Genomic DNA, 13,470 nt, shown 5'->3' on the forward strand with positions numbered 1-13,470 from the left:
TGTACTCCAACACAACACAACAGCTGTTGTGGACAGCTATTGTCCACAAGTTTCAAACAGATTCATTTAACTCAGACAAACAGAACCAATGTGAACAAATTACAAAATATATTTTCATAATTGTATGATCCACATGACATTGGCCATAGCCACTTACCCAAATGTCCCCAAAATGTGCTGACCTCATCACATTTGTGATGACGGCTATGGCTGTTTTTAGCTCAAGGAGTGTTTTTTGTGCAAAACTAATGCTTGGAATGGATTCAGAATCATGAAAACCCCTATACTTCGACATGTCACATGCTACTTAACGCATAATGAAATTTAGAAAATATTGCCTTATAATAGGTTGTCAATGGAGGCATCTTGGATTAAGGAAAATGTAGGGTATTTGCAGTGAGCAGATATAGATGTTTTTATCCTGGCTAATGTCCTGTCAGAATCAGGTGAGAAACAAAATAATCCAATTTTGTCCAACCTCTGTCATTTAACTATTGGACTACAGAGCCCAGTTCCCCGCCAATAGTCTGGGGGAAATAGTGGAGTGCCCAGTTTTCTGGAGAACATGTGCATACCAAAAGTAAAAATAAAATTATGCGAATGTGTCGGAGTAACGCAAGAGAGTAATTAATCCTGAGGTTGACGTACTGTAAGGGTTGAAAGAAAACAGTTCAAGCCATCAGTTTGCAAGTTAAGGAAAGAGAGGAAAGAATCAGAGAAACACAAAAGATAAAGTTATACATTGTCATCTCTTCTGAGTATTATGCATGTCATGAAATAGGCTAATATAATACTTCACTGTATTAGTTTATGTTGTTATATTGCTATAATAACATGACAATATTCAATTTTCTGTCCAACTAGCTTGTTTGTATATGCTACCAGACCAGATCAATACTCTGGTGGCCAAAAACTGTAAATAGTCACGTATTAATTCAACTACAAAGAGGAATACAAAATGCACTCTAAGGCTATTTAAAAAAATATATATTTGACATGTTGGTGTGATGATGAATGTGAGGCAAAATGGAAAGCTTTGGAAATTAAATCAATCAACATCCCTATTCAGACTTTAATTGGGAATAAAGAACAGGCTAAGTCCTACTATGATATTTTAGACACATTCACAATATTTACTTTAAATATCTGGTTCAAAGTCGCGAAACAGTTCAGAATGGAGAGGACAATCAGGGTGTTGAGGTACGTGGACCGCTTACGATCCAGATTTTAAGCCTGGTGTGTATGATCAAACTTTCAGGCGATGGGCTCGGTATGGTTTTTCCTCTTACTGTACTGCCATGGATGGCAATGTGTTTTTGAGTTTTGAACAACTGAAAAGTATAGATAACAAGGACTTTTTTTTTTAGATACCTTCAAGTATGATAGTACTTCATGGGGGAGGTGAAAGCTTCTGAGCCGGTGGCCTCAAACGATCTCATACAGGTTTTTATACAGGCATATAAACATGAGTCCAAAAGAGCAGTGTCTAGTGTATACAATGAGAAAAGTACTGCCGTAGCAGAAAACCTGCAACACTCCAGGTTCAAACAAAATCCTTCTAGGTGCAAGGCTCGAAGATATAAGTTGAAAATGCCAGCACTCATTGTATGTCCTTTTACATTCTCAGAGGTAAATAAAATCATGTAAAAGGACATACAATGAATGCTGGCATTTTCTTCACCTCAACCTCTAGTGTATACAATGCCTTGGTTTCAGCTAGGACTAACTCCACAGAGTACATTAAAAAGAGTAAATATGTGCAAAACTCAAATTACGTCTACCAACTCAAGAATGTGGAGATAATTCTGTTGGAAGAACCTAATGAGATTTTTTACAACACCTAAAATTAAGTCAAGACAATTGAAAACAGAACAACCATGCTGGAGACAATGTGGCCACAAGGAGGCGGGCCACGCTCATATATTCTGGACTTGTCCCAAAATTCAGAAATACTGGCAGGATATCCACATTCTGTGTTTTAAGATACATCAGACTTGTTCCTTTTTATTGCTGGGAAATATCCCTGAAGAGTTTCTAATACATGATAAATATCTAATCATGATCCTCTTAGCAACAAGTAAGAAAGCGATCACACAACGCTGGTACCAACAGGACCCACCAACGAAAGAACATTGGATGGACATTACTGAGGAACTGTATGTTATGGAAAAACTAACATTCATACTTAGACTACAAGAGGATAAGTTCTATAAAAAGTGGGAAAAGTGGGATCTCTTCTTTCAGCCTAGCGAGGATTTCAATGAATGTACACTGTAATATGAAAAATGCAACCTTGTTTTTGTTTTTTCCTTTTCTTTTTTGTATTGTCTTTTTTTTGTTGTCCTTGTCTTTTCATCAATAAAAAATAAGTGAAAAATATATATATATATATATTTGACAGACGGTGTCGCTCGCAGAATATAGCCGATCTCACAATGCATCACCTACAAATGAGTGAAAGAGTTGAAGCTCAGTATACGGAGAGCGCATGGCAATAACTGAAAAGGCTGATTCAGCATTGTGTCATTACAAATCAGCTTGTAGATAACTATAACTATGGTGATTCTGAATAGACAGACAGGGAATGGAGTGCATGCATAATTAATTAAATCAAATCCACTTCTGCTTGTCATACCTTGTTGTGAACTTTAATGATTTTTTCACTGCCAGTTAGCTGCTCTTTTCATAGCCTCTGACCTGGACATGCATGGGCCTCTGAGAGAACTTCTGGGAGACCCTTTTCTTTTTTTTTTATACACCCTTGTGTCAATTATATAATGTGATCCTGGGCTCTACACACCCTCCGCCAACCTGGGGAGAGCAACGGACTTGAACTCATGCTTCCTTCATGTATGAGTGTCCAATTTGCTCCTTTACACCTGACAGGGGGTAGTTTCCCTGGTTGGACGTAGTGCGTGGAAGGAACACGTTATTCCAACCAGTTCCTTCCCCCTCCATCAGGCGCCCCGGCTGGCCAGGGGGAGGCAGTTTAGAGACTAAGATTACTGCATGTTTTTTGTGAGGGTACCTACCTATCCTGGGGGACACGGGGAGAACATGCAAACTCCACACAGAAAGGCCCTTTCGCCAACCCCGCCTCGGGTATGGGCACTGATGACGCGGAGGAGAGAACATGCCGCCAGCACCCACAGCGGGAATCGAACCCAGTACCTTCTAGCTGTGAGGCGACAGCACTGTGCCACCGTGCCCCCTGTTCGTTTTAAAAACAATGAAGGGAAAATGTACGTCATCTTGTCCATAACACAAACATTAAATCCCATTAACAATAAAGATAATTTAATATTTGTTTCGACACCGTTTGTTTGACATCATCATTACATCACCTAATCATAGCATGATGAGAGCGTCCCTCACGTCACACAGGTGTGATTTTTTTTACCATCTTGAAAAACATTTTAAAATTGTTCAAATCACTGCCAAAAATAGGGCCATTGGTGTATTGAGAACAACTACACTCAACATTTTACATTTGCAGCAAATACATTTTTGCCCTATTCAGCACTTCCAGAGACCCACTGCAACAACATAGTTACATATCACTTTGATATAGGCACTCATCTGAAGATCTGCTCTATGAAATACAACAACTGAATGTGTGTCAGTATATCAGTTAAAATAATACAGCACTGTTTCCAGTCCAAATTGAGTAACTCTCTTGCAAGAGGCAGCCAACATCAGAGCCTTAAAACTGTGTTGTCTTGTGCCAGTTTAGTTGGATATAATGATGGCATTGGAAATCCAAAAGAAACAAGACTAGGCAAGCCTGGTCCAGCCAGACCCTAAACACTATAAGGAGTAAAGTAAACAAATTGCATAATAGTATCAAAAATGTACCGTTTAACATTCTTCTCTTTTCTCTGATCACTTTAATATTTGAATTCGCCCAGTTGACGAAATAGGTCTGCATAACTCTGGCGGTGAATTAACTGACGTACGTGTGCTGCGTGCATCGCTATGGATACTTTTCACACTTAATTGTTCCGATAGCGGCTTGCTGGCTGGGTGCTAGAGAGATCCCACGATGTGTTGCGCGTTGCCATGAGACACATTCATTCAATGGAAGTAGCAGCTGCTCTTCGTACTTCACCACAATGAGGAACCATTTCACAAATGAAATGTATTCACATATTATCACCTAAGCAACCATAAGGTGCATACTGTAAGACTGGTGTGAATGAGCTATTTGAGACACATACAGTAAGTCTGGTCTAGCCCATTGATGCCTGATGCAACGTATACGTTGTTCTACCCTTGATGCCGGCGCGCTCTCTGCGTCTCATCAGCTATTGCTATACATGTAGCAACATAACTATTTTAAAAAGAATTAATCGGAATTTGAAGGTTTTTAGAAACCTTAGGTCAGGCCCTAGAAGGCGTTCCCAGATTCGGCCTCAGGCATCAATGGGCTAGACACCTTTTCAGTTTTGCTTTGACATGCTGAAGAAAAGAAAATATAGCTGCCAGTGTAGCTCTAACAATGCAGGAGAGGACAGACATGCAGACAGTGGTCCAGCACAAAAGGCCGTTACAATGGCCGTCCAGGTAGATGGAATCATCATAGTGCATTTAAGGATTCATTTGTGGTTCAGTACGTGCGTTGGCTACGCAGTGTGCACATTGTGTGTGAAACTGGAAAGCTGTACTGTACCTAGGAAGTCCAGGTCAGGAGTCATTTAGGCCAGGTTATAACGAGGAGGGCCCGGGGATGTTAAAGGAGAATCTACTGTGTATGGTCATCAGCTGCTGCTTATTATGCGGGGCATGTGAAGAGTGTGCGTGAGAGACAGACAGAAAAGACAGAGATGTATTCTATTGTATGGAGAGAGAGAGAGAGAGAGAGAGAGAGAGAGAGCACAACCGAAAAGACAGAGATGAATATGAGTATTATTTTGAATGGCATGATCATAATAAAATGTTAATCAGGGTGGATAGAGTACCACAATATTCCAGTCAAGTCGAAGTACTTGACTTAGTTATTACTCAGTCAAGTAGAGTACAAGTACGTTTTACTACTGTTGACTTCTACACAGGTACTACCTATGAGCTGGCACTTAATTGGAACACAAATGGGAAACAAGACAGAGGTCTAATAATGGATGCCATTAACTGATCAACCAATGAACATGGAGTGTGAAAGTGGTTATTTTCAGTAGTGCGAGATGTGGGTGAGTGAGAGGTGTGTGTCAAGTGTGGCAGTGGCACAATTACTAAAACAACAACAGCCAGGGACGTGGGAAGGCATTTCCCAAGAGGAGTTATTTAGCATGTAGCGCAACACACACACACACACACACACACACACACACACACACACACACACACACACACACACACACACACACACACACACACACACACACACACACACACACACACACACACACACACACACACACACACACACACACACACACACACACACTTAACACCCATTTTTGCACGGCGGCAGAAGCAGCAGCAATAAACAATAATTGATATCTTACCTATATTTGGGAGAAAGTGACTTAATTCCCTTTCCCCATGAATTGATCCAACCGGTCAATAGTTTATTAAATGAGTTAACAACACACTCTCCAGCTCAAATGTGGTGCAACCATTAACATGTTCCTGTGTCACACAGTGCCTGTTACAAAGGTTCCTACTACCTAAGCAGTGTAATACATGTGTGTGTATACACTTAATACACTTGTTTAATACTAAACAGAAAACAAAACAAAAACAAAAAATCTATACTGGCCACTGACACTACTGCCACGGCTGCCGCCCTAACTCAAATCCTCCTAAAAATCCTCCTTATACAGTACAACTCTTGATCAAAACAGGGTGGAAGTAGAATTACATAATCATAATCATCATCATCATCATCATCATCATCATCATCATCATCATCATACTATTATCATCATCATCATCATCATACTATAATTCAGTCAATGTCTGAATGTCTGTCTGTCAGAAACACCGGCGTATCTCCTCACCGCCTGCACCAATTTTCACACAGGCATTGACCATAATAATATGGAGGTCTTAACGAAGCCCTTTTTCCAATTTAACAAATTATAAATTAATAATGAATTTATTAGTGAATTAAAAATGTGAAAACGCACCCAGGGCGCAGTACCCCCAGCGGCCACAATGGGGGGGGGGCAATATCTCACAACGGGGTAAGGGCTAGTTCATACAGTAATATACAAAAAATATAAGGGTCGTCCGGCAGTAGCATTGAGCTGGTGGAGCAGAAGTATACTGTACTTGGCCTTGAGCAACACACTTAACCCCTACCGATGATGTTCGTGCCTTTACATGCACCGTCATGCAGGTTTCCTTCACAATCAGTGTATGAATGTGAGTGGGTGACTGGGTGTGTGAATGTAATTCACATTCTAAAAGGTGCGATATTTATGCATTTCATTGTTTTGCTGTTAACTTGTTAACTCCCTGTTAACAAAGAGTTAATATCCGGCTTTGTTTCTACAAAGCCTACATTAATATTCGGCTTTGTTTGTTCTTTCCACTCGTGCTGATGTGTAGGTGGGTGGCAGTGTGAGCTAATTTAAATAACACTCCCACACACTGTTGCTTTTTATATCTCCCTATTCCCGTTACCCAGAGAGCACTGAGGACACCACGTTGTGTCTGTAGGTGAAATCATGTTGCTGTTACACAAGCAGAATGAAACGTTTGGGTGAAGCCATGTTCTCCTCATTGAAATCAACCTACAGTTCAACCAATTTAAACCAACAGAGCTATAAGTCTAAGGCCTCATTCACACGTACCAAACACCAATCGAGCAATGTTTGGTCGTTTTTTTGGGCCACCACAATGCTTTTCCAATGGGAGTCACATGGTTTGATCAAACATTTGTGTTTGATTGCTGATTGCTGGTGGTGTTCTGCCCCTCCCCCCTCATCAAACAAAAATGTTTGGTCAAACCATGTGACTCCCATGGAAAAGCATTGTGGTGGCCCAAAAAAAATAAAAACAAAAAAACGACCAAACATTTGCTTGATTGGTGTTTGGTACGTGTGAATGAGGCCTAAGAAGGACAGAGACTGCTGGTCAAAGGGACATGTGTCCTCCTTGCCCAGAATGTTTGCCCTGTAATCCAGGCTATAAACTGTAATTAACGGGAAGACACCTTTCATCCATCCATCCATTCATTCTTAGTTCACTTTGTCTGAGAACTCATTAACAAAGAATGCAGTGCTCCATGCTGCTCCACTTTCAGTCTCATCTTAATGGAGTCCAGTGTTGCCAGACGCCGGGAGAGAAATAAGCAACCTGGTCTATGAAAACAAGTTCAACGGAAGAGACTGGTTCACACACACCTTAAACCTATACATACATTGGCCATTTGAAAATAGCCGACCTTCAAGCTCACAACGCGTCGCAACGCGTTAAAAGGTGCTGAAAAAACAAAAAAAACTAACAAAAAAAGCCGAAAGTTGCTTATAATAAGCAGACATGGCAACAGTGGTCTATTCCCTATGTGTGTTTGATCTGTCTCTGATTTACAGCCAGGCAGAATGAGATGGGGGGTGAGGGGTATTGAGTTCACTCCTCTAGCGAGAAGCAGCACTTAGTTCAAAGAGCGGCAAACAGGGTCACTTAGTCTCCAACCACAACACCGCCAGGGGATTCCACCACGCATCGCACAAACACACACGCACAAACAGGAGCATGCGTGCGCACACGCACGCTAGTTGCTCTAGCTGTTGCATGCTAATGGTATCACCATCTAGCTCTATCCTCTTCCTGTCACTGTTCAGTGAGTTATGAACTTGTTTGTGATCTGCAAATGCCCCACACACACACTATTACGTCTCCCCATCTGAAAGCCCAGGCGATTCTTTACAGTATTGTCTAGCTCTGGTCCATAGCTCTAATGCGTTGCATTTACGCATTAGAGCTATGGACCAGAGGTACAGTAGGGTCTAATGCCAAGGGTCATCTTCTCTCATGTCGTCCCTTTATAGTTTCAGCAATACAGACACAGTGGCATGGCAGCGATAGATGTAGGGACCAGGCCCCGGGCGGCAGTAACCATGTAATGATGTGAGGGAATTATGGAAAGAGAGGACAGATCGAGACCTCTGGGTACAGCAGAACTAGGACTGAGACAGTGATGGGTGCAGAGTAGCCTATAGGGGCGGCAGTGGCTCAGGGGTAGAGTGGCCGGCAGAACAGCCGGATGGGAACCCAGTTCGATCCCGGGCTCCCCCAGAGTTGGTGTCGAAGTGTCCTTGAGCAAGATGCCCAACCCCTAATTGCTCCCAAGGTTGCAGGTTCCTTGCATGGTTTCCTCTGCCGTCGGTGACATGTACGAATGTGTGTGTGAATGGGTGAATGTGATGCACGATCTATGTAAACTATCTATGTATAGCGCTTTGGATAAAAGCGCTATATAGATGCACCATTTACCATTTATAGCTGTGGACCTGTGGTATATTGTATGAGCATAATAATGACCCCATTTGCCATTCGCTTATTCTGTTGGACTCGGAGCATAATAGTCACCTGCAGGTTGCAGTGCACCATTCCTTATAGAGCGCCGAAGTCCTGAGGTCACTCGCTCATCCCCTGGTTCACGGAAGTAATTTCTCTATGGAGAATAACACAGGGTCATCTTAAAATCACCAAAAATAAACAAAGTGTCTCTGCGAAATTGTCGGGGAGGTGGCTCTGTGTCGTTTATGACCGTCGTATTTGATACCGTCTGTTTCTAGCTAAAATGTAAGTTCTAATTCAGTGAAACGGCCGGGATGACATGTTAATTTTTCAAACACAGTTCTTATATGAGGCGATCTAAAATCCTCCCATGGGGATTACAATGCAAATAAAAAGTACATGAACCCGACATGACTTGTGCCCTCTACCGATATTGACGTCAGACTTCGGTGCTCTATAGCATCAAAGTAGAAGCGAAGGAGCGACATGGAGATAGCGAGGCACAGTATAGGTCAGTACATGGACAGAGAGAACAGCTGAGAGAAAGATCAGAGAGACTGAAGTGATGAGACACAGTGACACTGGACAGACAGAAAACAGATGGGTAAGCAGGCAAAGAGAGCAAGAGAGACACACAATCAAATCAATATCTCTAAAAAAAACATTACTTCATTACTTCATAATGTCACTGTCTAGCTTAGACACAGAGGTAAACCTCTGTGTCTTATAGGTCTCGGTGAAACAGAAGTCCCAGAGAGCTGCTTGTGCCCGAAGCCGTTTGTTGGAGAAATCAATGTCTAATTGTGTGACTATTGTATCATGGTGACATTATGCGCTGATAGTTCAATCCACTACTCAGCGTGCTGCACAGCATCATTCATAATTGATCGTTAGTAGATAAAAAAGCTATTCCCCTTTGCTCTGCATTCATTATTCATGATCACACTGTACACATATACGGTCTTTTGAAAAGTATCCCCTGGCTGGCTGTCCATGCTACACGGCACGTTATGGCCTCTTCTGACACACAGCTGATTATTTAAAAACTAAGAACACGACGTACCCCGAAACGAACAAGCACACCAAAACTGTTTCGTTCTTGAAACACAGCTATTGTGTTTTGAATCTGTTGCCAACAGCAACACAGCCAGGAGGAGTGCCCACCCGACCATGCAAAGGATATCTCACTCTTTTGTCTCCATCTAGTGGGAGCAACATGTAATCACAACAGAAGCACTGTCATGAGAACATGTGGCCAAGTCCTACAAAAGCATTTGGACAGCCAAGGTGTTTTATTTTTTGTGTGATGATGTACAGTGGAGTGGTATTTGAGGTCTGATGATGTAATAGACCATTACAACTACATGTACAGTAATGCTAGAACATAGCACAATGTATTGTCCAAAGACATTATGATTCTCACATTTACCTGTTTATTGTAAAGACTTTTTGTTGAATACAAAAAAAACATGGTCAACATGGTACAGTATGGAGGCTAAGAAAGGTAAGAAAGGAATAGGCCTGGGAACATAAAAAGGGAAAAAAGTCAAATGTACTAAACAAACAAAGTGAAATTCTTATCAAAATACATACATAGATATTACAGTATAATATGCAACCTAGTATTTGAAGGGAAAAAAAATCGTCTCGTCTGCAAAGCACTGACGACAGCTGAAGAGAAACAAGTCACTTTGTCTCCAACAGTAACAAAGCTCAGAAACATCAAATGGTACGTAATGTTTTTCTTTTTTTTTACCCAACCAAGTCAGCATAAAACCGTCTACTCTATTGTCAACTTGATGAATTCAATTCACAACATGTTTCATTACAGTCAGCCTCACTTCAGAGGCTCAGACATTACTGTATGTACAGTTCAGTTAGCCTGGAGGATGTGGGAAAGTGTTTATACATTATGACACATTCAGGCCCATTTTCCACCAGGGTTGAACCATTTTGGTTATTTTCTTCCGCCTAATATTGAACCAGTTCAGAGTGTTTCCACTGAAACAGTTGGTTCGGAACTGGAACCCCAAAAAATGGCCGCCGCCGGTTCCCTGAAAGCACCAAGGTTCCAAGAATCTAGAATGGTTTAGTGGAAAAGGGACCTCAGTGTTGGAAAGTAAACCAAGTACATTTACTCAAGTACAGCACAAGTACAAATTTTAGGTACTTTTATTTTACTTGAGAATGTCCATTTCTCAATACGCTACATCTCAGGAGGAAAAATATGGTACTTTGTACTCCAAGTATTTGAAAACTTTGAGTTACTTTGTAGATTTAGGTTAATAATACAATAACATAACCTATTCAGAAATAACAGCTATTACGGAAAAGGTTGCAAAAATGTGTACATAGGACTTTTACTTGTAAAAGAGCATTTCTACATTGTGGTTGTCGCTACTTTTACTTCAGTAAGAAATCTGTACTTTTTCCACACTGACAAAGCCACATTAAAAAAGGGTCTATTGGTTGCTGTTCCATTGTAGCAAGTGCACTAGCACTTGCCTAGTTACCTTGAAAGGCATCATAAACAGGCTCAGGGCCTTGCAGAGAGCACTTGAGCACTTGTTTATGGGTTTGGATTTTTGGGTTTGATCTTTTTGTGGGGTCCGTCCCTTGTGCCATTTCACACCAGAAATGTAGTGGGCCTACATTGGATGTGTAATACTAATGGAGCAAGAGCCATTAGCACAAGACACAATAACTTGGCCCATGTCACTAAAAAAGCAATATGTTCTCATTACAATGTATTTAGCAAACATTAAAATATATAATATTGATATTTCTTTTACAGCCTACCATTTGTTTTTTGGGGGAAAAGGGGGCACTTTGAGGCAAAAGTGGCTTCCGTACATTATCTATCTTTCAGCAGTCGGCCGTTGTGTAAGACAAATATGTCTATCTGATTGATGTGCCGAGTGAGACGGCTATCCTAAGATTAGTGCTACAGTACATGAGCTGAAACAACAGGGAAACAGTAGTACAGCATATATAGTATTAAGAAATGTATAAAACATATGTATTTATATAGTATGTCTGAGTATTTGTGTGATAGTGTTTTAGTAATTACACAGAAGTGCCATTTAAAAGTGTTGGTTAGAATAGATAGTAGTTATACAAACTTCAGTCTTTTGAGACTGCTAACTTATGCCTGGTAATATTATACAACTTTACGCCAGAGCATAGTGTTTAAAGCTGAAATCTGGAATTTATTTGAATGAGTAAAACACTGTGACCAATTTGTATTGTATATTAATATAATATCACTAGCACATATGCAGTGGTCTCCCTACTCCTTTGTTTATACCCTGGTGTCGGGTAGGCCACCTGCCTGGTGGACAAGTAGTGTTGTCTTTAAGCTCATGAACCCAATATCTTCAAAAGTTCAAAATTATGTTTCCAAAATTATGGATCACGGCTTTACGAGGTGCGACTTCTGAATCTCACTGCTCTTTCTGACCTAAAGGGTGTGTCTAGCTAGGCAACTATACAAATCTCAGGGAGGGACTAATCATTTCAGGACTCCCTCGCAACCTTTCACGATTCCAACATCTCCGACTGATGAGTGTACCATGAGGTCCCTCGTTTTGGTAGCCAATCAATCTGTAGCACACTGAAATAAGTGTGCTGGAGGGCTGGCTCTGGCACGAGTCTCAAGTCTGCCTTGTTGAGGTACCAAAAACAAGCGCTTGTCTCCCCCAGCCATAGTAGGGAAAAAAATACTGGAGCCTCAGAGCTCTTTGAGGGGGTTCCAGGGGGTCCCTAAATTATTGATAGTTATGAACCAAATGGACCTTACAGGTCTGTAACTCAGAGTTATGGGGGTCCGTGGCCAAAAGCACACCAAACTGGGGGTCCTTGAAATTGTAAAAGGTTGACAACAACTGATATAGCCTATAGTCAATGGGTGGTGATTTTCTTAAATTATGTGAATGGGGGCAGAGGAAGAGTTGTAGTCGTGATATTACTCTAGTCTAGTAAATTATCTGTGACAATAATCTCTGTATGTCCTCTGTTGTCCCTTTTCCATAACCCATTGTAGAAACTAATTTAATCTCATGAAAATATGACATGTCATTATGTGGGCCATTGCTTGGGCACCGAAATGTACTTTCCTGAAAAGGTGCCAGGATTTTTTTGCAGGTCACTATTTCTGGGCTATTTCTGCTCAGGACTGTAATTTCTATAATAGTTTGAGTAGACAACATCTAACCCTCTTCAATCGCATTAACTTCCTCCCCTTCCTCATTACCTTCCATCTTTAATCATCTCCTCCGCGGTCTTCTCACTCCTCTCGTTTCTCCTCCATGTTCCAACGCTCAGCAGAGTCACTGCAAATCCCCCATTAACCTGGTGTCAGGTTCATTGCTCCCCACCGTTTACCTGGCCTTAACTGCATTATCTTCATCACTCTCATCGTCGTCGTCGTGAAACCACATTATTTTGATAACTCATAATCATATACAGTAATATAAGAACCCCCCCCCCCCCCCCCCACCCCCACACACACAACTGAGTGGCTCTTCCTAGCAGGGATGTACATTACAGGCACGGATCTCCTTCCTGTCCTTGCAGACAGCCGTCTTAGCTCTTTTCTTCACCAACATGAAGCGCTCCTGGATCCCCCCGGCACAGGGCTTGGTACAGTCCGTCCAGCTGGTCCAAGGCTGCATCCTGCAACCTGAGGGCATACCAATAACTCTGCTGAGTTAGGGGCGACTCACACGGTCGCAACAGATTGATGTATGCTTGTTGTATGAGATGTATAGCTGATGCAAGCTCGCAATGCATTTCCAATGGGAGTCACATGGTTTGACACAACATTTGTGTTGTATGAGGGGGAGGGGGGCAGTCGAAACACAGCCGAAAGCCAACAGCTTGTAGTCCAAAATGTTGTATCAAACCATGTGACTTCCATTGGAAATGCATTGGGGCGGCCATGACACTTACATCTTGCTTACATCTAGCATGCATCAATGTTGTATGCTAGATTGAAAGGTG

At 41.6% G+C, this 13,470-nt stretch overlaps 2 protein-coding genes across 5 annotated transcripts in view; both read right to left on the minus strand.

Moving 5' to 3' along the window:
* Positions 1-5,629, minus strand: part of olfml1 (olfactomedin-like 1) — a 113,920-nt gene extending 108,291 nt beyond the window's left edge. For 2 of the 3 annotated variants that reach the window (XM_079500999.1, XM_079500995.1), the window contains exon 1: positions 5,505-5,629. The gene's annotated coding sequence lies outside the window, so the exon portion shown is untranslated. The remainder of the gene's footprint in view (positions 1-5,504) is intronic. The other variant, XM_079501001.1, reaches the window with a different exon arrangement.
* The window catches only part of spon1b (spondin 1b), a 125,320-nt gene that overhangs the window by 29,923 nt on the left and 81,927 nt on the right, over positions 1-13,470 (minus strand). Inside the window, exon 16 of one of the 2 annotated variants that reach the window (XM_079500990.1) lies at positions 13,016-13,150. In XM_079500990.1, coding sequence (XP_079357116.1) covers positions 13,016-13,150 — 135 coding nt within the window. Of the gene's footprint in view, positions 1-9,879; positions 13,151-13,470 lie in introns of those variants that run through there. The other variant, XM_079500989.1, reaches the window with a different exon arrangement.

This window comes from Electrona antarctica (assembly GCF_951216825.1).
Source record: "Electrona antarctica genome assembly, chromosome: 5".
NCBI classification, from domain to species: Eukaryota; Metazoa; Chordata; class Actinopteri; order Myctophiformes; family Myctophidae; genus Electrona; species Electrona antarctica.